General features: G+C 39.6%; 1 protein-coding gene across 2 annotated transcripts in view; it reads left to right on the top strand.

Moving 5' to 3' along the window:
- Positions 1–25400, top strand: part of shroom3 (shroom family member 3) — a 72335-nt gene that overhangs the window by 6863 nt on the left and 40072 nt on the right. For both annotated transcript variants that reach the window (XM_063463674.1, XM_063463673.1), the window contains exons 2-3: positions 135–289; positions 18439–18627. In XM_063463674.1, the coding sequence (XP_063319744.1) occupies positions 135–289; positions 18439–18627 (344 nt within the window). The remainder of the gene's footprint in view (positions 1–134; positions 290–18438; positions 18628–25400) is intronic.

The raw sequence follows: 25400 nt of genomic DNA, 5'->3' as shown, positions 1-25400 counted from the left end.
TTCATTTGGAGGTCAGTACCAAGAGCAGCCTTGCATAACGAGCTGCTGCCCCACAAACTCGGGTGCTAGGAACTCACACTTTGCAGCCACATGTTTGGACTGCATCAGCTGATGTTGTGTGTTTGTTTGTGCAGGTCGAGGAGGGCGGTAAGGCGGACAGTTTGGAGCAGCCTCTGCGGGTGGGCGATGAGATTGTCATCATCAACGACATTGAGCTGACCGGATACCGTCAGGAGGCCGTCGCTCTGATAAAAGGATCGTACAAGACTCTGCATCTCACCGTCCGCAGGTACACACGCCAGTTGTTAAAGCTCAAACCAACAAAACTGAGGCAAACGGACCAAAAACGTCTGATTCTGAGACCGACTCAGAGCTTTCTGCAAGCACGCAGGGTGGATATTTCTCTTTCTAGCAACAGCCTGAAACCTGATAATCCCAGCAGGCGGAGGGTGAGTGTGTTTGGAGTGTAGCTTTACTTGCTGTAAATGTTGGTTTTATTCCAGCACTTGGTTTCAGCTGTGAGTTTTCAGTGCAGTAGTTTATTAAATTAAAGAAAATCTGGAATGAGTGACCAACAGTGTAGTACAAGGTTGGAGTGAGCGCAATCTGTTGCCCACGTCTAGACTTTTACCCTAAATAATTAATTATTATCTATGATAATAACAGCTCAGACAAGCACAGACTGGCTGGGGATTTGACTCAGTTGACTGTGTGTTATTAAAGGCTGTCACCATGTCAGCGATTAATAGAATTCACTTTAATGATATTATTGGATGTCTGGTATAGATGTTTTGGGAGTGACAGCTGAGCCCAGCGTGCCCAGCACACAGTTTGATTTGGGGATAGGACTTTAGCCCAAAGTGCAGCCTGTGTTCCAGGAGCCGTCATTCATGTCGTGCTGATTATTTATTATGTTGTATTATGTTGTATTACACTTACAGTTAGGTTCATAAGTTATTGGCCAAGGACACATTATGTCATTTTGCTTCCATACACCTCCAGAGTGCAAACTTCAGGAAGCTTAATTACAACATTCTTATACTCAAACCAAAATGAGGATGAAAGACTCACCTAACTACCAAACCAAGGGCCAAACAAAAGGGCAAAATAGCGCGTGAGCGCACGCCTTAAATAGCGCTCATAGGTGTGGTTATTTTTATGGGCGATGTATAAAAGTTGCCCCATTTTCTCAACACGAGGGTCTGCAAGCTCATTCCAATATCAAGCACAAAAATAAGACATGCTTGTTTTCTTTGGCGTTAAATATTGACATAATTAGCAGTAAACTGCATGTTATAATTATGTTGACCTCTAAGGTTTATTCTGTTTATTCTATTTGTTCTTATTTGGGAAACAAATGTCATCATTTCATGTTTTTAACATGCCAAATGACGATAAATGGATTCAACCACATTTAAATATGGTTGGGGTATTTTGCACCTTCAGAAATATACAACAGAGTCAGTTGCAAAAAGTTCTCTTCTCTCACAGGCAATCCTGTCACTGGGTTCTCTTTTTAAATACCTGACAGTACTTTTTTTTATGCCTGAACCCAGGCTGGGCTGGTGCAACACATCTGGCTCCAAATCTGACCTGAACCTGAGGCTCAGCGTACTCCTGTTGTTGTGATACCTGTATGACCGTAAAGTAGGGTACAATGTATAGAAATTTGTTTTTGGATTACTTCTAGAGCTCCAGATTTTTAGATCATAAAGCTATGACATAAACATTTAATGAAAAGGAGAAGCAGTGTACTGAGCAGATGTGGAAAAACAGACGTCTTGTTGAAATCGCATTTTGTTTTCTTAAGGAGTCTTGTTTCAAATATGTATCAGAGTGACGCATTTGAAGCTATGACAATACTGGAGTGGTTAAACTAGCCTGTTCCTGGGTCCTGTAGGTGAAGCTTCTACAATCTCCTGAAGGCATCAAACACTTCTTCACATCCGGTTAAAGGTTCATCAGACCAGGATCACATGCTGATTAGACCCATTTATGACCTCTGACATGCCCGGGTGCCAACTTCAGCACTCGTTGTGTGATTAGCGTTGATGTTCAGACTTTGTCCAGCGTTTTAAAGCTAAGTCGGTTTTGAGGTTAGTCCGTATTAAAACATAAGACTACTAAGAAGCAAACAACAATCACCCATTTAATCGTAAAATAAAGAGCAGGAGACCTCAGCAGAGGGTGTGTCGTGCCACCCAGCATCTCTCCCAGTGTTGAGGTTGATGCACTGCCAGGTACAAAGCCAGGTATGTGTTTGGGTTTGGGGTGTGACTGTGAGCGAGGCCACTGTGGCTACTGCAACTTCTGTTTACTGGAAGACGCGTGAGACGCCAAACACAATGCAGGACTTTAGACTTTAGACACACACACACACACACACACACACACACTGTGGGACAGGTGTAAAGACACACACACAGCACTGTGGAAAGGCGTGGCGACAAGGGAAGGCTCTGTGTGTGTGTTTTGGTCTGATTTGCTTCCTGTTTGGATCTGAAACTGTAAAAGTTGGACACTGCACAGGTTCAACATTTCATTTCTAGTCCTCAAATATGCTTATTCGATTCTGTTCTGCTCTACTCTATTGTGATGGGGCTGTACGGAGGCAAACTAGAAGGTTTGAACATTGGACCCTGGTTTGCATGTTGATGTGCAGTCGACGTTTTTTTTAGTTGCTTTTTAGTGTCATGAATCAGCCCAGGGTAAATAGCAGTTTGTAAAACAGTCACAAAAAAGCAATCCATTTAATATCACAGACACAGTTTGTCACGTTTTTTCACGAGCACAGCTCTGAAAGTGCTCTGCTTTGGCACGAAGCATATTCATGTTTGCAGCTTGTATTTTGTCCACAGAAAGCAAGAAAGTGTAAAACAAGTTTCGACTGTTCTACTTTTACCCAGACTATGATCTGTTCCAAACCAAACCAAAGTCATTTTTACGAATCAACGGACTTCAGTGACTTCAAGCAACTATAGGCAACCCTTCCCACACCGGGAATGCTAAATGGGCAGGCCCAAAAAGGCTTTTCTTAACTTTAATGCAACAGGAGCTACTGATGAGACTGGTGATTGACACATGACAGGGTACTAAATACATTAGAGGGTTATCTAGGCAGCCGCAGCAACCAAACAGAGCCAAACTTGGGTCTCTGATGTGACCCCTCCACCATCAATCCCTTCAACCTTTATATGTGGACACAAATCAGTACATCTGAGCTCAAACAGAAGAAAAATGTCATCCAGAGATGCAAAAAAGTCATGCCCAGAAACACAAATCAAAAATAGATAAAAGGCTGTGACTGTGCGTTTACGTCGGATGGACCCACCTGAGTCTTGGCTGTTCTGGCTATAGGCCTGGGAAGTGTTAAAGTTCGCTGGTTCTGCAGGTGTCAGGATTTTCAGTCTAATAATGTTTGAAAAGTCTGAAGGAGCTGTATCATTTTAGAACTTTTCTGTCTTATGGGAGTCTTTATTTTGAAGCCTCAACATTAGCACCACAAAATGGTGGTTATCATCTAACTACTGGGAAGTTTAGTTAGCAAGCTGGCAAAAACAGACACATAGCTGCTAACTGTGTTATATGATACAAAGCTATAATATTTTTCATATAATTGCATTAAAACACAGTCCAGAGATCCAGTCCAGTTACTTGGATTACTGTGATGCCAACCAGTTTTGAAGCCTCAACACCGGCCTTCTGGCTGCTGCCAGGTCAGGTTTCTGGAACCATTAGTGACCATATTTAGAGACAAGGGTTTGAATGATAATCCCATAAAAAATGGTCTAGCACCTTAAACTTTACTGAAAAACCTACTAAAGTGATTTTCATCAGAGCAGGTGAAGCCTACCTTAAGTCAGCCTCAAGTGGACATTAGAGGAACTGCAGACACGTTTTTTGGGGGGGTTGGTACTTTTCACCTTTACCTTTTGCCATTACTTCTGTAGGTTTCTTTCTTTGTGTTACTTCCCGTAATGTTGATCCAAGGAAAGAAAAGTTTGAATGTGTATTCTTTCTCAGCCTAACACTAGGATTAGGGTTTGTCTTGTTTTGGGAGAAGCATTCATCACCTCCTCCTGCAGCTCCTCCATCGTCTCCAGCTGCAAAGCAACAGCCTCTCGGTGGGGTAATAAAGATTTATTGAGCTGAACTGATGGTTATTACCGCAGAAGACCAAAGTCTCTGTTTGTGTGTATGTGTGTCCTTTATCCGGAAGGCATTATAAAACTATGTGTGTGACTTTAGCGGGTATTAGCTGCTTTTATTGTTGGTATTGTGTGTGTGTGTGTGTGTGTGTGTGTGTGTGTGTGTGTGTGTGTGTGTGTGTGTGTGTGTGTGTGTGTGTGTGTGTGTGTGTGTGTGTGTGTGTCCTCCATCCTTGGTGTCAGTCAGACAAAAGGCGCATGATGTCGACACCAAACGCACCTGTCAGACCACACCTTCTTTGTCTCTCCTTCCGACTTTCTCTCCTCCATACCTGACTGTGCTCTATCTGATTGGTGCCTTCAGGTGAGCCCTGATTGGCTTGGAGACACGAAAACAAAGAGAGACACACACGCAAACACACACTCAGAGGCACAGACATTCAGAGGGAATCATGCCATTAGTCTACTCACAACAAGCTGAAAACAAAGCAGAAGGATTTCAGAGGAGCTGCCCATCAGAGCTGTAAGTGTATGTAAGTGTGTTTTCTATAAGTAGTGAGAACAAATGAAGCAGACTTTAAGTTAAATTTGTATTTAAGTAAAGATGTCTGATGTCATTTCAAACTTTAGAGTTTTAAGGTGACTATTGTGATATAAAGCCAGCATATGAGGGTTTAATTTAAATCCATGTAGTTTAACTCCTTCTTAGTTATAGTGTCATGTTCTCCAAGCTTTGGGGAACATGATTAGACAACACTTAATTGTTTTTCAGTCTGACAGGCTTCAGTAGGTAACGCCCATTCCAGATTATTGAGCTTGGCACCTTGAAAAGCCTTTAAATGCCTGGAGGGTGTTTGTTTTCAGTGGAATGTTTTTTGGCTCTGGGAGATTTCTCAGATTAAAGGTACTTTCTTGTACATTGTTGTGTTTAAAAATAGTTTAAAACCTGCTGATACTAACTAAAGCCATCGAAAGCTATCTATGCAAAATATGTTTGTGTTGTATCGAAGAGATAACCCCTGAAGTCAAAGCAGGGCTGTACTGCACATTAGTGCAATACCAATTTGAGCCACAAGATGGTGCAGCGAGTCAAATGGGTGGGGCTAAAAAGAGATAATGAATGTTAAACAGCAGCAAACATCCATAGACATCTTGCTAGTAAAATGCTGCCCCTCGTGGTGAAAGTTGTAGTTAAATTATTAGAGAGTGATTACAAGGGATACCTTTAAGTACCTGGAATCCAGATGTGGGTAATACGGGCAAGTAAAGAATCGTGAGTAGAGATCTTTGAGAAAAATCTTTTTGTCATGATGTGAAGTGTGTGTTTGGTTATTTCCTGTTTTACTTTCTATCCATTGGTTCTTCACTTGGTAGTTTTCTTGGGACAGCCTCACCTGTGTTGTATTTGTCAGTTCCTGTTTTATGCTTTATGTCCTTTTTTTGTTCACACCTAGGCCTTCGTGAGGCCTAGAGACTCGTTGGCAACCACTGATCAATAGGGAAAACTATTTGGCAACAGTTAGCAAGTGGTTGCCAGAGGTAATTGCTATGAAATCAGTTGCTGAGGCCTTATTTATGCAGGCTTTGAGACCAGTTGGTGACCTCCGGAAGAATTTCCTGACTGCTTGGTGACAATTGCTTTGGTTGCTAGCAAGTTGCCATGGTTGGCACTAGTAGCATTTAGGACTTGTCTCCAAATATTCTTTTTGCTTTATCGTTTTGTTTTGTTTTTTGTCTTGGTTCATGCAGATAGTGACATTCAATTATGTGAACATTACCAACAACCAACTGGAACGTTTGTCTCTCTGGTCTGTCAGTCAGTGCGATGTATTGTCTTTTTCTTCCTGAGCTGTGTGAACTGTTGCATACATGCAACAGTTTATTCAACAGTTTTTCTTCTTGTAAATTTCCACAAGCAGTAGATGAGAGATAATGTTAGAAGGAATCTAGTGGTAGTTTTGCAGAAGATCCACAGTCTTTCCAAAACCTTAACCTCTATGTCTAAAAACTTACGGATTATTGTTAAGGTCATTGGTTGCTGACTCAGAACTCTGGATTCTCTTAAATTCCGCATATAGAAGTATAACCTGCAGGGATATAAGTCAAAGTCATCGGTTTTAAAGCATTTTTTTGTCACATTTTACTGGTGATTACAGATTTGGGGGATTGACTCTCTCCTTATTCATCAAAATATTCATTTTGGTGTCAGAATCACTGTCTAGAGTGGCAGGAATTGCTTCTAAATGGGATCACTTGCATATATGCTGATGTTATTAACTGAATCGTTGACCATGCCTAATATGAACAGCCATCAATGCAACAGTATAGATATACATGAAGGAAAAAAGGGCTAATCTTAACAGGTTTGTTTGAATATACCAGTGAAATGGTGCATTGTGGTGACTGGGCTGTTTTTATTAAGATTTGTTTTCTACAGTTTTGTTTACACGTGAGGGTCCTCCTCTATGTTGGGCCCCTGGATGCAAACTGATGTAGATCAGACTGAATGCGAGCTGGGTCCAGGCCGTACGAAACTGCCACATGTAGCGCTTCTCAGAGGGAGGTACTTCAAGTATTTCTCAGCAAACAACAGATGGGTCTAGTGACATCACAGAGTCTTGTCATCACCACTGGGTTGCTGGGAAACGAACTGCACCAATGTACTGAGCGGGTGAATATGTTGGTGTTTGTCGAGACATAGTACCAGCATGTACCTCTAGTAGACTCTATTTAAAAAATGGACGTTTGGCTGAATACGTGACAATTTGTCTGTTAATTAAGTTAATTTTCTTAACGTCCCCCTAATTCCAGTCTTTATGCTGAGCTCGCTGGACTCCTATTGTGTATTTGACACATAGACACTGTAAAAATTCTTAGCCTTGTGTCAATTTTGGACTCCTTTATAGTTTTGTGTAGAAAAGGAGCTAGTTTAGCTTCACAGGAAGTTTAATGTCTCCACACATTAAACCCAGAGGAGTTTGTTCTGCTCTTGGATTGAGTTTGGATTGGACAAGCAACTTTGGGTTGTGAAGGTTGTGACACTGGCCATTCAAAGGTTTTTTTCTTAATGAACTTCCTTATTGTGTGTATGTGTGTGTGTGCACGTGTGTGCGTGCATGCGTGCGTGCATGCGTGCATGCGTGCGTATCCACAGTGGAGCATGTGTGTAGCGAGTGTGTAGATCTTTTTTGTTCTTCTTTTAATTGATACCTGACACTTGCTTTCCTCATGAGTAAGGTAATATTATCGGGGCTTACCCCTGCTGTGTGTGTGTTTATGTGTGTGTGTGTGTTACCTGTATTACCTTTACTACTACTCCCCTTGCGTCTTGCAGCTGCTGTACCTGCGTTTTGTCTTCTAATCTCCAGTAAGCAGCGGCGTACACTTAAGCAGTGTTACATTACACATGAGGAAAAGCTTTTATTTCCCCTTAGGCAAAAAAACAAAACAAAAGAAAACAGAGTGCATACAGGAGGCGCTTGCTGGGTGAAGTGCATTGATCATGTTTAGGGCTTTTTCAGAAAGGGGGAAAAAACTCTTTAGTCACTGTTTAGTTGCATTCCTGCTGGATGCTACAATGTCAAGGCCACTGCAGGTGTGTCTTTTTTCTATGGCTGCTTTTTCTAAAATAATCTTTACTCTGTGGAAAAATCAGGAAAATGCCAAATCTGTGCTTCTCCAACAGGATTAATAATCTACAGCCTGGTAGCAGCTCTGTGATGATTTTTTTTCTTGGCATAAAGTTGAGCATTTTTTCCATTATTGTCTGCCAGAAAACATCAGAGAAACATAGACCTAATGGATTGAAGTACTTTTAAAGGAACTGATTACATAGCTGATATTTTAAATTGCAGTTTGTTATATTTAGCTTTAACTGTAATATCCTTAAAGTCTCTTTTATAAGATAACTAATATATATATATATATATGTGTGTGTGTGTGTGTGTGTATGTATGTATGTGTGTGTGTGTATATATATATATATATATATATATATATATATATATATATATATATATATATATATATATATATATATATATATATATATATATATATATATATATATATATATATATATATATATATGAAGTTGTTCTCTGCAAGAATCATGGTCACTAATGATTTTTCCTTTTGCTGCAGTGTTAATGATGAAGCCGTCCTTAGCATTAACATGCATGGTTACTCTTGTTAGGCAGTTGGGTACTCTTGGACAACGACCCAGCAGCGCTGGGTCTGTCCTGAGCCGCCTTTACTGTCCGTCCTGTTGCTTTAATGTCTGCGACGTCTTTGTGACTCCAGGTACTTTGTGGTCATCTCCTTTTTATTTCTCCTTGTGGGTTCCAGGTCAGAGCCTGTATTGTAATGTTGGTTGTTGGCTTTCTCGTGGTATAACTGAGCTGCCCCCATCTCCTTCTCAAGATCTGCTGCCACAACTTAATGCTGCTTATTATTTCTGGCCTTACAAATACTGCCTGGGCCTTGCTGATTCGGCATCTGTCCCACCTGCTTGTCTCTCATGCTGCCAGTCTACATGAAGGGCTTTAGTTTAGTGTATTTTAACCCAAACCACAGTCTTTTGGTTCATAGCCTTAGACCGTCAGGCCTGTCTTTCTGAGGTTTAGACTTCACGGCTGATTTACATCTGTGGTAAGTCTTTGTAGAGCCTGCGATGTGACCCTTGTAAGTGGTCGACACTGTTACCAGCGTTCATGCTAGTTCATGGTGTTAATTACCTTGTGGTTGTGTCGTAGTGTTTTGTACACATTGGCAGCCACGACAGAAACAATAAAAACCTGGAACTTTTTCCCCCGCTGGGTCCCCGCTTTTTGTTGTGGCCTTTTGCTTTATTCTTTTCTTCTTTTGTCCCTTAAGCTTTTCCACTTCTTTGTACATGTCTTCACATCCAATAGTTTCTGCAGTTTCCTGTGGACTCAAATTGTGGTCATAAATATTCTGTACTCGTAAATCAAATGCGTAGTTGTGAACTGAGTTTTGTAACCTTGTAAACCAGAAATCTGAAAATTTTATGTTTGTGCATCTATAGATGAAAGTTTGTGTGTTTGTAAAAAATATTTACACAAGTTACAATTTTTTTTGTTAAGGTCTGGTTACAGATACAAAGCGAAAAACTCTTTGTAAAACTCTGCGCTCAAGTTCCCTCGCTTGTGTGTGAGTTTCAACTTGCAAGAACGAATTTGACCAGATTTTTCTTCCTTTCAGTTGATTGGTCAATGTCATGTCAATCACAAGTGTAACAATCCAATCAGAGAACAGATGCGTTTGGCTGTCGGAGGGGCGTTTTACTGAGCTTCAGGACCTGGAAGGGTAAATGCCCTTTCACGTGCCAGTGTTTTCCTTCATCACCACACAGGAAAACAGTCTGTGCGTGTCTGAGTTCAGTGATTTTCTTTGTCACAGGTTTACGTGCTTATACAGGGACCTCCAGAGCCTTTTCAACAGATCTGTGGACATCAGGGGGAAAGCAGTGTTGTGGAAATGAAACACTCTTCACTAGTCGGGATAGTTACAAAGCTTTCTTCGTTCTGAATGAGTGATACATGTTTTTATTGAACATTTGAACAAAATTCAACACAAACTCTTGTAAAGGATATAAAGCCAGAGATGTACATCTTTTGAAACAACAAGGAGCAGGCGCATCTAGTACACACAGAGGTGCCGCAAAATAACCACAGAGCTCTGCGGCCAGCGCAACAAATTTTGCATCCTTCGCTCTGAGTTAGTGGTGAGCGCAGCGCATGCCGCGTCCGTTGTGAAAGGGCCTTTATGCTGCGCAGCAGAATCCATTCAGGGGGATAACATGGTGCTCGATTCTCAGTCCTGATACTATCAGAGCTGCTTCAGTGTTATCAGTGACAGCACCGGTGTGGATGAGTGTGTATTTTCTGTATGTGTTTGTTCTATCAGTGTCCTCCTTGGTGCATACACTGCAGTTGGTCGGTGCTTTGTTGAGCAGGTTTGGCCACAGTCTCCTCCTGTTGTTCTCTGTAATATTTGCATGTGCTTTGTTTCGTGCTGATTGAGTCGCTTAGACTGAATTCAAAACCAATGGAGAAAAACAAAATCCTGCTGTTCTGGGAGGGACATAAACCAGAACACGAGATAATAAAATCTGCAACAGCCTTTTGCTTGTTGTGTTTTTAATCGTGTTTATTTGTCCTGCATGTCTTTATTGTCACTTCACACGGAGGGATGTAAGGGCTGGTTTTATGAGAGCAGAGAAAGTGTATGTAGGGAGGAGGTCGGGGTGGATTGATGGTTCCTAACTTACTTTTTTTTTCTTACATTGACAACAGAGCTCCCCTGAATTTAACAAACAGTGATGATTGTCTAAATCAAAACGTTTGTTTGATTTTAAATAATTTTGTCTGTAGTAGTTCTAGCATATATGATATTTTTTTTCACTCAAATGATAACAGCATAGGCGTGTTTAAAGGGGGGTTTAGGGTGTTCCTGCATCCAGGTTTTTATAACGTGAAATATTGTAATAATATTCTACATTTTTAACACATTTTTAAATTTAAGTAAAAAAAAATCCGCCTCATATGCCTCCCAGTGGCTTGGTCCACTGCCTGCCTCCCCGCAACTCCTCAACACCTCATTTAAAAAGCTGCGCCCATGCTCCCGCTCATAGATCATACCATTCTTTCTGTGGTACAATGATTAATGTTTATTTCACACTTTTAAGATGTGAGTTTCAGACCTGCTGGAGTTTGCATGTCCTCCCTTTTCTTTTCCTGCATGTGCTTTTCCGACTTCCTCCCACAGTCCAGACACATCAGGTTAGCTGTTGATTCTATAATGTCCAGCTCAAAAGGTTAAACTGCATAAAATAATAGATAAATGAGACAGGGGTTAAAATCTGAGAGCAATAGATAAATCCCAGTCCATTTTCATGATTCCAATTTATTTTGAGCAAATTTTGAGTACATTTTCAGAACACTGCCCAGTTAAAACTGGGATGCCTATCCAGTCTTTAAGTCTGATGTCATTAGCTGTTTCCACGTCCAAACACCGCTTCAGGTCCCAAAGTCAAATGAACACTGCAGCATCACTGAGAGTTACAAACTGTCTAAATTCTTTCGTCTTTAATAAAATGATCAGTATTGCTGCTCTACCAGGTGTAACAATTAAGTTTAACATCCAGGCATCCATGAAAACAGAATGTATTACATTTAACGGAGTTAGAAGTTAGCTCACTAGTTTTCGCCTAAACATGATATAGCATGACTGAGAGATTTCTGAAAAATTCAAACGTACAGCTCTGCTATCACTTCCAACATAAATGAAGACAGAAAACTAAACAGAAGTGACGTTTGTAGGGTTACTGAAGTTGGGCTAGCTGGTATATAATGATGTGCTACGTAATCGCTAGCTACACAGCTATGTTAGCATAACATAAACACAGTGAAGCTGGAGGATGAACGCTAACTTTTTTCCACTTGATAAAAGTTAACGTGAGGGTTCCTGATGGTTAGGGACAAATGCAATCGCATGGCAGGATGCTGTAAACGGACCAAACTTCAGTCAGGAGAACAACTGAGATAATCCATCCACAATACAAGGTTAATCATTAATTTACTGCTGCATGGGCTGGGCTGTAGTTAAATCGTAAGGTTTTAAAAACTGAGCTGATCACTGCCTTTTTTAGGGACTTGTTCAAATTAAATAGAACAAAATACAAAGCATTAAACGTGTTAAAAATACAACACCCTTAATAAAGGCAGAGTAGAGCAGAGTTTCTGTTCTGTGTCCTGTGTACTGTTTGTTTGTATATGTGTCTTTTTGGCTGCTGTTACAACCAAATTTCCCCTTGTGGGACAATTAAAGGATTATTCTATTCTATTCTAGTTTGGACCCGGAAGCAGGGTTCATACGTCATCGCTTAAAGACCGGATTATTGCAATCGTGTTTATTTCTGCTGTGAAGCTGGACATTTTAACGTGGGAGTCTATGGGATTGGCTCATATTTGGAGGCAGCCTCAAGTGGCTATTAGAGGAACTGCAGTCCTTTAATATAATATGTACATTCACCCAGAAAATTGGCACCTTAACCAGCAGCCCCACTGCTGAGTCATCATCCAGCTCAGTCACTCTCAGTGTAAGACCAAAGCCCTGATATTAAAGATTAAAACATGTAAATATTCAGATTTAGGTTTTTAGGTGCTCTGACCTCTGGGTAAACTGACTGATGATAAACTGTTTTTCTTTCAGGTTTCTTGATCACTGCAGCTACAAAGTAAATACAATCAGATGGACTGAATTTGAAACTTGATGAGAAAAGGAGGCCAAGAGGAATTTGAAAACATTCGATCATAGTTGCGTAGCTGTCTGTAGGTGTCCCCTCCGCCTCTTTTCTCCCAGTTCCTCTTTCTCTTTGTCTTCATCCATTCATCTCCGCTGACTCTGTCTTTGTGCTCTTTTGTTGTCAGTTGACGTAATCGAGCTGAATGAATGTTTGAGTTTCTCTGCTCAAAAAAAGACGAGGAGGAAGTCATTACAGGGATGAACCGCCTCAATAGAGTTTCCCAGGCAACCCCTGTATGTGTGTGTGTTTGTGTGTGTGTGTGTGTGTGTGTGTGTGTGTGTGTGTGTGTGTGTGTGTATGTGTGTGTGTGTGTGTGTGTGTGTGTGCACAGTGACTTTGTGGGGACCCATATGGACACTTTTAACAACACAAAAAAATCACTGTGAGTTCACACAAAACCCAGTTTGGTTCCGTTACAATATTTTTTTAAAAGGTCTGCAAAGACATTTGTTAACTCTTTGAAGGAAATCCCAACTATTTCGAGTTACAGCCCTTATTATGATATAAATGCGCAATATTTTCACTGTTTTATAAAATCAGAATCTTTTAACACATATTTTGATCTAGAAAGAGTGTCATTAGCTCAATAGCGTGAATTCCAGGGCTATTATTATTTCTATTGGCCTGGAGTTTGCAAAGTATGAATAAGATGGCACAATGAGCCTTGTTTTGTTAAACAGGAAACAAGCAACATGATTCTATTTGATTTAAAGTACTGATGTTCCTTTTAACTTAGCTATAAATGTCAAAACATTAAAATGTCAAATTAAAATTTACCCAGCAAGTAAAATTTCTGTTTCAAATGCATAAAAACCCTTCCACTGAGTATTTTTACTCAATAAATCAGTAACTTTACTTCATGTGATGGAGTGAATGTAACCTCTCACATCTCACCCTTCTCTACACGTGCATGCAACCATATCATGTGACAAAATTCCACACGCAGGTCACATGACACTAAACTGTCTCCATGGCAGCTTGGTAAAACATTTCTGCTGAGGAAGGTTTCAAAATAAAAGCTACAGAAACAGATAAGTTGGACATATGGCAAGTTTAACTTAGTAATGATTTACTTACTTAACATTTTCTTGTGTATCTCTGTGCGCTTTAACACCACTGTTTGTAACCCAGAAACAGCAGAGATCCTTACCTGATCTTCACCTGCTGGATGGGTCATTTTTACCTCTAATGATTGAAGTGTGACATAAAACCAGCTTGTGGGCTGATTGTTTCCTCTCCTGTGGATGATTTCAAATATATTTCCTCCACTTCAGCCATATTCAGACAGATTTGGTACTTTTTTGAGAAATGTTATCAGACCATCTCCAATTTCAAATAAAACTACTGTTTATGATGTTTTTTATTGATTTTTTTCATCTTCAGTTGTGACTCACACTGCTATTGAACTTGCTGAACTCAGGTGAGGTCAGGGCCAAAACGCTGTGTGTGTGTGTGTGTGTGTGTGTGTGTGTGTGTGTGTGTGTGTGTGATGAGATGGAAAGTGGAATGTGACAACGCAGTCCCTCCTGTTCTGGTGATTTCTGGGTGTTTGTGGCTGCCTTGCATTCCTCTGACCAGCCCAACAGGTTTTATTTTAATGGGCCTTTATCTATGCACCTGCGTGTGTGTGTGTGTGTGTGTGTGTGTGTGTGTGTGTGTGTGTGTGTGTGTGTGTGTTTCTGATAATGCAGTGGTGGAATGTCTGCAGTTCATAGTGTAACCCTTGGGTGTGTTGTGTTTTGTGCTCTCTCTCTCTGTTTTTAAAGGGGTTGTAGATATAAATGGCTCTGCTGGGTGGAGGAACGATGGAGAACTGCCTTTGATTTGATTTTGCAACAGTTTTCAATCATAATACACTGCTCAGAATAAGGTTTTTTCACTAGTTTTCCATTTAGCTAGGGTGGTGTCACTACTGGTAGCGTGACCCTGGACCCTACAGAGGTTACACAGGTAGTCCAACTCCCACAGGATGGTACCTCAACGTGTGCCATTGCTAGAAGGTTTGCCGTGTCTCCCAGCACAGTTTTAATCAAATCATTTGCCCCCATCTCAACTTTGAATTGAATTGAATTAAATCTTTAGATTTAATTCTAATTAAATTAGATCTTTATTTATTTGTTAAAAAAAATACAACCACATAGAAATAAAAAAGAGACAAACAAACAAAGCAAAACAAATGGAAAACAAAGCAACCACAAATACAAAAAACAAAACAAACAAAAACGAAACAAACAAACAAACAAAAAACTTTCATGTTCAAAAAGGAGCAGGAAGAAGCATAAACTTATTTAATCCCACCCCCGTTCCACTATTTAGTAATCAATACACTACAGAAATCAGAAATAGCTCATTACAATTACATTATATGTTACATGTATTATTATTATTACTATTATTATTATTAATAATAGTAATATTATTAATTAGTTTTATAAACGCGCGCGCACACACACACACACACACACACACACACACACACACACACACACACACACACACACACACACACACATACATACATACATACATACATACATGTGTGTATATATATATATATATATATATATATATATATATATATATATATTTAATAACTCCACTAACACCTCAAAGGATATATATATGTGGGTTGTGTATCTATATATATATATACCCATACACATAAACACACATCAGCATTATGAAAATATTGGACAAGAACACATTATCAGAGCTCTACCTCCTCCTTGTACCCAGCAAAAACCATTCCCTTGAACCTCAACTTTGACCCTAGCTTCCTCATCTGTCACACCAACCCTCTGCATGTTCTCCTTCACTACATCCATGAATCTTCTCCCTGGTCTTTCTTTTTTCCTCCTGCCTGGCAGCTCCATATTCAACATACACTACTTACTTATTTATCCTTACTAAAGTGTGCATGTTTAGATGGGTTTTATGGTGAGGTTTCATACCTTGTGGGACAATAAATTAATCAAAATCTAGTTAGCATGAACTGCACACAGGCACAGATACCTCAGAGTTAATGCTGTCTAATATATACGATATTAAATGGGGATAGTTAACTAGACTTTAACAGGCTGTAAGCATCTGTATTTTGGCTGTAAATTTAGATATTTTAACATGAAAGTCTGATGATGATGATGATGATGGCAGATTCAAAAATTAAGATTTTAAAATGATTCCCTGTGGAATTGAGTTGAGTAGTTTTTTTTCTAAATCAGAGAGAATCATTGCTGCAGTCAGGAGTATATCAGTACAAGACAGATACTCCAGATAGCAGACACATCTAATGTGTGCTGCTTTTAACACTTACTGTATGGAGAAGTGTTGCATGTACCACAGGTGGTCATGAGCTACACTGGAATTTAGTTGTGTTGAGATTTTGTAGGCCATATGTGTCCTAAATACCACAACACACTTATATTTGGCCCATATAAGGCAAACACACTCACCCCGAGTCAGTTGAACCTAAGAAAACTACAAAGGGTCCAGAGTTAGGCCAAACATTCAGAACCATGCAAACATCATGAGCCATATGCCATTTCTTTATATTTTGCTAGGAAAATAGGTACATAATTTTATTGAAACGTATGCAAGCATACATGGAAATACACTATATAAGGTAAAAAGCAAGTTTTTACAATTCTAATGAGCTTGAAAATCAATATTTGGAACAGACCATGAGGCAGACCCAGGATACACAGCAGAGATTATGATTCTATGCTGGGGAAAGAGTTGGATGGATGGATGGACGGACGGATGGACGGACGGACGGACGGATGGATGGATGGATGGATGAATGCAGCCTCATTTAAGCTAAACACTCATAGTTATTTTGGGTAAAATACAAAATAAACCCAGAGTTGAAAATGAAGTGGTTCAAATTTTTTAGCTTATCAGTCTAGTTATGTCTTTGGCTAAGAGGGAAGCTTGTCACAAAATCACAGTCTTATTTTTGCATTTTTATTTCTGCATCACACATCTACAGCAAACGTTAGAGAGGAAGAGAGGTCAGGTGAGTGATTTTCTCTTCTGATAAAGACTTTTATTCTTTGTTTTTGTCTCTTTATTGAACTCTTATTGAAATGATAGCAGACGTTAAATACTGGACTTTCTTTAATAAGTACAGATGTACAAATAAACAGTCGTGATGGTTCATCTGTGGCTCCCATTTGTGTGTGTGTGTGTGTGTGTGTGTGTGTGTGTGTGTGTGTGTGTGTGTGTGTGTGTGTGTGTGTGTGTGTGTGTGTGTGTGTGTGTGTGTGTGTGTGCAGATGGATGATTCACTGGCCCACAGAGTAAAAACAGAAACTCATTTTCTGTGTTCTCTTTGTTCAGATAACAAAAGGACTCACAGGAGTATTTCATCTTCCAAGATCATGTGACCTCCGACCTCCCCACTGTTGTTAACACCACAGCTGACCCTTTAAACTGCAGCTCATTGAGCGCGCTCTCTTATTGTTGTCCGACCCCTTGTGGCGTTTGATGAATGTCTGAATTGTGAATGCGATCAGAACAGAGAAGAGGCATGCAGACCGTCCTGTCTGAACCTGTTGGACCTGAACACAGCGGGGTTTGGTTTATTTTAGCCGGCAAGTTTTGATTCATTGCAGATTAGCCAGATCTGCTCTGGGGGAGAAAGTCAGCGCAGCATGACTCGGTTCAGGTCACAAAAAACAAGGTCAGAAAACTAAAAAACTTTAAATGCATTTTTGACGCTTTCACTTCTCCTTTGCTGACTCAAAAAGATACAACTCTTCCCATTTCCCTTTCATGGGAAATATTTATTGTGAAATATAAAGGTTACTAAAGGTAACCCAACAGAGATCAATAAGTGACTGAAAAAGGCAGTAAATGGATCGTGTGTGCCAGTTTTGGCATTAAAAATAGTACCTTAGAACAGCAGAGCAGTGATTATGACATGACTCATAGTGTCTATTCATTGTTTATTACCCAGCTTTATCAGGGATTGGTCTTTGTTTGATGGTTTAAGTAGCTGTGCCGCAACAGATCACTCAAATATTCACCTTTTGTTTTCTAACAATGCTATTGGTTCAGAGCCTGTTAGGACGCAGAATATGCCAGGTTATTTTTTTTATATGTACAACTGGCTCCTTGGCGTAAGTGCAAGCCAGATCTCTTGGATTCAACCCAGGAAGATGCAAAAATCCCTTCTTGAGAAAGAAGGGTATAAAAAAACCTGCCAAATCAGACAATCAGTTACCGTTTAGGAATGAGGAAGCAGCTAAAAGTAGATTTATTTTTTTAGAGTTACAAATTCCAGAGTTCCATTTAATTCATCACATGAAGGTGGTCATAAAGGCAGCTCTTTGAAATGAACATCTCTGAAAGGATCATAGACTGGTTTTATATATGGATGTGGATCAACCAGTGGCCTTTTTTTTTTTTTTTTTTTTTTTTAGCCGCTGCCTTGTATGGTTTCTGGAGCCCAAAGTAACCATATTTGGATAAGAGGGTGGTGTGCTAAGTTGGATGTGCTGTATGACAAAATAAGCCTTATTATATGACCGATAATTCCATTAAAAATGGCCCAAAAACCAAAACCAGGAACTTCAGTGATTTTAATTAGAGGAGGTGAGGCCTACAGCTCTCTGTGCCTCTACTCCTGTCAATCAAATCAACCCCCAGATTTTAAGCCTTTACAAAATCTAAGTAAGTGACCGATTTTTTTAGAAAATTCCCCTGAAAAGTTTCTCTAAAGCAGGAAACTAATCATAGAGACCAACTTATTTTTCATCTCAGGTTTTAACCCTTTTTATTTCTAATGTAGAGTTGAACACTTTAGCATTGGAGTCTGTGAAGGCTGCCTCACTTTTTGAGCCAGCCTCAAGTGGCCATTAGAAGAACTGCAGTTCCGTATTGGCTTCCTTGTTCAGCTGCAGATGGATGAAACAGAAAAATTTTGTTTAACTTTCATTTTCTGTCTATGTTTTTCCTCAGGGAGCTTGATCCGGGATACATCGAAGAGTTTATGCCTTCAATGGCTTCTCTTTCTGCTCTTCCTGCTCCTCCTCCTCCTTCTTCCTTTCCATCGCCGCCACCACCACAAGAACAACAGGAACAAAAGACACACCGGTCATCACGTCACAGCCCACCATGTTCGGCAGTCCAACTACGCATCAGAAACAGGTAGGAGGTGGCTGAAAGCCTCCATCAACTCACCTTCCAATCAGTTGTGCCCTCAAATGGCAGTTATCCAATCATTTCTTGTCACCTGTCTGTCTTTGGAGTTCTCCACATGCGGCTGTAGTATACAAGTGTTTTAGATTGTGGTTTCTTTTTTCTGCCTTTCTAGGCAAGAAATATAACCATGGAGAAGAGTTTGTGTTCATGTGGTTATGATATAATTGGCTAAAATTAGCGTGCCATCGATTACATTTTAGGATTTTTTGCTCAGGCTCTTAGGATCAGGAGCTGTTTGAGAGACAAAAAAGGTACTTTAGCACAAGCTCTCACTTTTTAAAATCAGTTGCATTAAAATTACTAAGAAACTTAATTTATAAGATATATTTAAAGGTACTTTTTGTAATTACCTACTGCAGGAAAAGATCAAATTTTCACCACTAGGGGCAACGTTTTACCACTGGGTGTGTTGTGTTGCCTTAGATATGTGCTGGTGTTTGTTTGTCATTAGGGGTCCAAATTCAGAGGCTGCATCCTCCTGAGGACCCAGCCTTCGTGGTCTACGTGGGCCGGGTCCTCCGAAGGCCGGGTAGGCCAGAAGTGAGGGGCTGTGAAGCTGGACGGTCTAGCCTTCAGTTTTGCATCACCAGCTGTCTCGGTGGAGTTTAATAAACTAGGCCGCCTGCTCCTTGCTATCTAAAATATAACAGGACACTGGAGTAAATTCTCGATCATCTAACGCTTCTGTTTAATCGGTTTTTCAGTTGACATTTATTCAGCTGTAATCTCAGCCAAATCAATTTACTCATGAACAAATAAAACACTAAAAAACAAAAAAACAATCAATTTTTATTTTATCTAAGTGACTTATATACCATGTTTAACCTGTAGCAAAAGACTGCGGGGGGTTTAAAAACGCTGTGCTGGGAGTTCGCTGTTTTTGCCTCGGCTAGCTATTGAGCTGGTGGGTAACAGACGTCTCCAAAAACATCAGAGCACTTTTGTAAATATGTGATGTCTTGATAAACCGAGCAGATATTTGAAGTTTACACAGCTACATTCTCGCCTGAAAACATCTTAAAAGTTTATTTTGTGACCCAGAAAGAGTAATAAGAGTAATATTAAAACTAAGTAGATGCCGCCATTGTTGGAAACTAGAACTGGCTGGGCCGTGCTATGAATTTTAGGATATAGTGGGCCATGAAGGATACACCCGACCCATCCTTCGAATCTGGGGAAAAGGAGGACGCATTTGTCGGCTGCATTTGGAGGAGTCTACGAATTTGGACAGCCTTCATCGCGCTGCTGTGATGCAATCGGTCTATAAATGCGGCCTCAGGAGGATGCAGCCTATGAATTTGGACACCTCCATTGTAAGCAAGAATGTTTTCTTTTGCCTGGTTAAATAAAGGTTAACTTGACTCAGTGCTGCATCTTGTGGCAGAAATTAGTACTACATTGTAGTACAGTCTGGGCAAAGTTTAACTTCTGTTGATATCTCTTCAACATAATACAAGGACATGTGAGAGCTGATGGCTTTGGTTAATTTTGGAAACTATTTTTAAATGCAGAAATTTAGAATAAGAAGCTTTTTAATGTCAGTATGTAAGTGACATCATACACATTTAAACAAAGAGGGCCATAAAAAGAGAGGATGACAGTGTGCATGTAATTATGGTTACAGCCATTGTGTTGCTCACTGGGATTTCCTGCCAACTATTCATTAACAGTTCCTTCCAGAGTCAATAATTCTCCCTTTATTTTCCTAAATGTCAGTTGGGTTTATGCCATGCAGGTTAAAACAGGAAGTGATGTTGGCGGTCAGCTGAGGATGTCTTCGGCACCGGTGTTAGGATGTCCTGCATTTGTTTCCTTTGGGTGTGATATTTATTGCGATGTCCTGTTGTGTGTTTGTGACCTTAAAAGTCAAGCTCAGCTCAACAGGAAATAAAACTGTGTTGTTATGGTAACCACCAACCAGTGACTTCATCAGCAGCATCATCTTTATAGCAGCTTCCTGTAATTTGCGTAAACTCTCTGATGTCATCAGCTTTGACCGTTTTGTTCCTGTTTTTTTTCACAAAATTCAGACAGTGTTGAAGAGCTCATTTACAATAAACACTTGAAACGATGTTCCTGATTGTTACAGGATTTTAATTTCTTTGGAACTTGAATTCAATCTGCAGGAACAACTTCTAAGATAAGCTGCACTTCATATCATCCATCTATTTACTTCCGCGTATCCAATTCAGGATTGCGTGAAGCCTATCCCAGCTGTTATAGACAGGGTTCGTACGGGTGCTTGAAATCCTTGAAAATGCTTGAATTCTAATGTCGTCTTTTCAAGAAAAGTGCTTGAATTTCAGATGTGGTGCTTAAAAGTGCTTGAAAATGTAACTGTATTTCATTCACAATAAATAGCTATCTGATTGAATTGTTTTCTTATCAGATAGAGAAATAAAACGAGACGCAAAAGCAGAATTTCCCCGCCTGGGCTGCCTTGCGTCTGTTTCAATATGTGACCCCGCCCCTCCCTCGGACAGTCGGGGATGAGTGCGCTAACATACCTGTAGATTGCTGTTTTAATGAGTGTTTGATGGAAAACAACAATGGCGGAGTTTGCGTTCTCCGGTCGCATGATAGGTGAGTCCTAGTAAATAATTTTCCAGTACGTGTACGTTACACATGCTATTTTTAAAAAAATTATGATTATTATTTTGCTAGCTATCAAACTCGCTGGAGAAATGATTGAAATGCACTGAGTGTTATGCAGTATGGCAGCGCTATTACGGAATATGCTGTGAACTTAGCTAACATTACTTAGCAGTAATATGAGTTAATTTACTCAAGTGAAAGCTTTAAACATTAGCCGATACATAGCTAGCTAACTTAAGGCTTTCTGGTTAACCCTCTGGGGTCGATGGACCCAGAGTCTCCATTTCAACTTGGGTCGAACGTGCGGACTTCAAGCTATATACCAGTTTTTAAATTGTGTTGATAGGTCACGTAAAACCGATGTTTTTTGGGGGGGTTTCTGAATAAAACAGTGGCGTGTACTCCGGGAAGAAACGGTAAAAACGATGTTTTTTATGGAGAGCGCTAGCAAAGACGCTTTGCTTGTGAGTGAAAAAAGAAAAAACACTCCTTCCCTATTGGTGGAAAAATGTACCATGTCGACCAATCAAAAAAATGGGGGGGGGGGGGGGGGGGGTGCGCTGGAAAAGCTTAAAAAGGGACCTTGAAAGTGCTTAAAAAGTGCTTGAATTTGACCCTGAAAAAAGCGTATGAACCCTGTATAGAGTAAAAGTCGGGGTAGACATTGGGCAGGACACCAGTCTGTCACAGGGATAACACACACAGATATTCCAATATTCACACCTATATGGGCAATTTAGATTCCCTAACTACATGTGTTTGGACTGTGGGAGGAAGCGGAGTACCAGGAAAGAACCCACACAAACACAGAGAGAACATGCAGAAAGTCCTGGTCTGAGTGTTGGATTCGAACCCATGACCATCTTGCTGTGAAGCAACAGTGCTAACCTCCTGCCCATTTATATATCACTTATGAATCAAATAATAATCATTTGGTTTATTTCTATATGATAAAAAATAATAGGGGATTGATTTCACAATCCAATACAAAAATAGATTTATCTCTTAAAATTTTCATTTTCAGACCTCAAGGACCTTTGACGCTGAAACTGCCTCATTGTTTTAGTGTTATTTAGCTCTGCAGTCAAAGGTGTTTAGTTTAGTCTGAGGTAAACTAAAGAACTGATGAATTATCTGCGGTGTGGACATCCATCAGTCTCTCGCGACAAAGTCTATAAATGCTAACACCACTACACCAGGGGTTCATCCTAATATGGAGCTCATGTTCTGGAAGGGTTTGTGTGTCTGTAATTAACATCACAGACTCAAGGGGATGCTAGTGTGACTAAGCACAAGCCTGCACACCAAACTGCTTTTTCCCTCTCTCTCTCTTTTTGCCTTGCAACGTGTGAAACTCATAGCTTCACGACATATCCAAGACTTTCATTGGGAAAGGGTGGCTGGGGCTCCACAGCGAACTTCCTGCACATGCTTTTGAGCATGGTGCCTGCAACAACACGGTCATTAAAATGTACTCCAGCAGTAGTCTCAAGGAGCCAAATAAACAAGCAGAGTGACTCCATTCTTCCACAATTCCCTGGGCCCTGGGTGGTTATCAAATGCCACTGAGTGGTGCTCGTGTCTTATTGGTCGTCCAGAAACAGGAAGTGGGCCATCAGAGTCCCATGAGGCTGGGTGTTAATCTGGAGAGGACAGACAGAATGATTTATAAACACACAGGCTCTTCTATGCCTTCTTCATCCTTCTTTCCCTCATCTCTCCTACAATCTTTCCCTTTCTCTTCACTCCTTTTTCCTCCTCAGAATGTTTCTTTAGTTGAATCACCACATTTTTCTAAAGCAACATCATCACATAGTTGCTCACATACACTACTCTAACACAAACAACTCCCTCTCAGGCACAGCTCAAACACAAACAGAGCAGGCCAGTCAGTGCATGCGTTCACCTCGATCAATCGATTTGAGGATTAATCATACCTCCTAATCTCCATTTGGCTTCACTCTGGTTTACTTTACTTAGGTTAACTGCTGGGATTACAATAAGGCATTATAAGGAAGAGACACAGCACTCAAAGCATCCTGAATAGAAATCTTTGGTTGGTCTACCATGATGTCATGCGGCCCCATTCTGAAGCCTCGTGATGAGTGTATATGACGATTAGATAAACCAGGGGGCGATCTGACTGTGTAGTCTATCTTCCTTTCGATAAGCTAAAATAAGCTTCCTTTCGATAAGCTCGATAAGCTAAAATTTACAAAATGGACTTCACATCTGACCCAAAGATAGCGACTAAGCTCATTAATTCATCAGAGAGGTGTTTACTGAGGTCCCATAGAAGTCTATGGTGGCCTTTAAATATAATGCAGGTTTAAATGTGGGCTTCAGTCTTCAGGCCTGAGAACTACACCTGTCTTTGATTCTGTCTATTGCTGTGGTTGAAAAAAACCCCAAAAAAAACCCTCCTAACTCGTTTTCCTCATCACTTTACCTTAGCTTCAATGGAAAGCACCAAGGGAGTAAAGAAAAGGTGTGAAGAAGAAGGTATAAGGCATCTTTGGGATACAGCAGACTCGTGTAAATAGCATCCACCATCACATTATTAACCTGTGAGGTCTTTATTGGTGATGACCTGTATCCTCTCTAACCCTGTTTTTGCCTTTCTCTGAAATATAGGATTAGGACTGGTATCATCACTGACTGATAATGACTTACACCTCAAGGGGTTAAACTGAAAATGCAACTTAAGCAAACTGAACTTTTTTAAACCTAGGGCAGATTTTCCTTATCCATAACTTGAACTAGCATGGCGTTAATTCAGAGGCATCAAACCAATCTCTGAGTAGGTTTCAGGTGTTCTAATAGGCTCAAACGCACCTCAGCTGAGTGGAAACCCGTATTATTGTTTTTCTTGCATAGTGTGTCCAGTTATACAGTTTAAACAGACACTGGAGTAGTTTTTAGGGGTCTAATAGTCTATAGGGACATACCCAAAACAATGGAAGGAGCTCCAGTGGTCCCTGAGTGAGCACATTAACTGGTGAGATATTGTGGACTGCTATTCTTACTCTGTGGTTTGCAGTATTTTGATTAAATAACAGTGATTAAATTGTTGATTTTAAAGATATATAAAGAAGATATATATTTAAGACACACATATATGTTTAAGATGTGTGTATATATATATATATATATATATATATATATATGTGTGTGTATATATGTGTGTATGTGTATATATATATATATATATATATACATATATATATACATGTGTGTGTATATATATATATATATATATGTGTGTATGTGTGTGTATATATATATATATATATATACATATGTGTATGTGTGTATATATATATATATGTGTATGTGTGTATATATATATATATATATATATATATATATATATATATATATATATATATATATATATATATATATATATACACATATGTGTATGTGTATATATATATATATATATATATATATATATATATATATATACACACACATATGTGTATGTGTATATATATATATATATATATATATATATATATATATATATACACATATGTGTATGTATATATATATATACACATATGTGTATGTATATATATATATACACATATGTGTATGTATATATATATATACACATATGTGTATGTATATATATATATACACACATATGTGTATGTGTATATATATATATATATATACATACACACACATATGTGTATGTGTGTGTATATATATATATATATATGTGTATGTGTATATATACAGTGGCTTGCAAAAGTATTCGGCCCCCTTGAACTTTTCCACATTTTGTCACATTACAGCCACAAACATGAATCAATGTTATTGGAATTCCACGTGAAAGACCAATACAAAGTGGTGTACACGTGAGAAGTGGAACAAAAATCATACATGATTCCAAACATTTTTTACAAATAAATAACTGCAAAGTGGGGTGTGCGTAATTATTCAGCCCCCTGAGTCAATACTTTGTAGAACCACCTTTTGCTGCAATTCCAGCTGCCAGTCTTTTAGGGTATGTCTCTACCAGCTTTGCACATCTACAGACTGAAATCCTTGCCCATTCTTCTTTGCAAAACAGCTCCAGCTCAGTCAGATTAGATGGACAGCGTTTGTGAACAGCA

The sequence above is a fragment of the Pelmatolapia mariae genome, linkage group LG20 (genome assembly GCF_036321145.2).
Source record: "Pelmatolapia mariae isolate MD_Pm_ZW linkage group LG20, Pm_UMD_F_2, whole genome shotgun sequence".
NCBI classification, from domain to species: Eukaryota; Metazoa; Chordata; class Actinopteri; order Cichliformes; family Cichlidae; genus Pelmatolapia; species Pelmatolapia mariae.
This window is presented reverse-complemented; position numbering and strand designations above follow the sequence as displayed.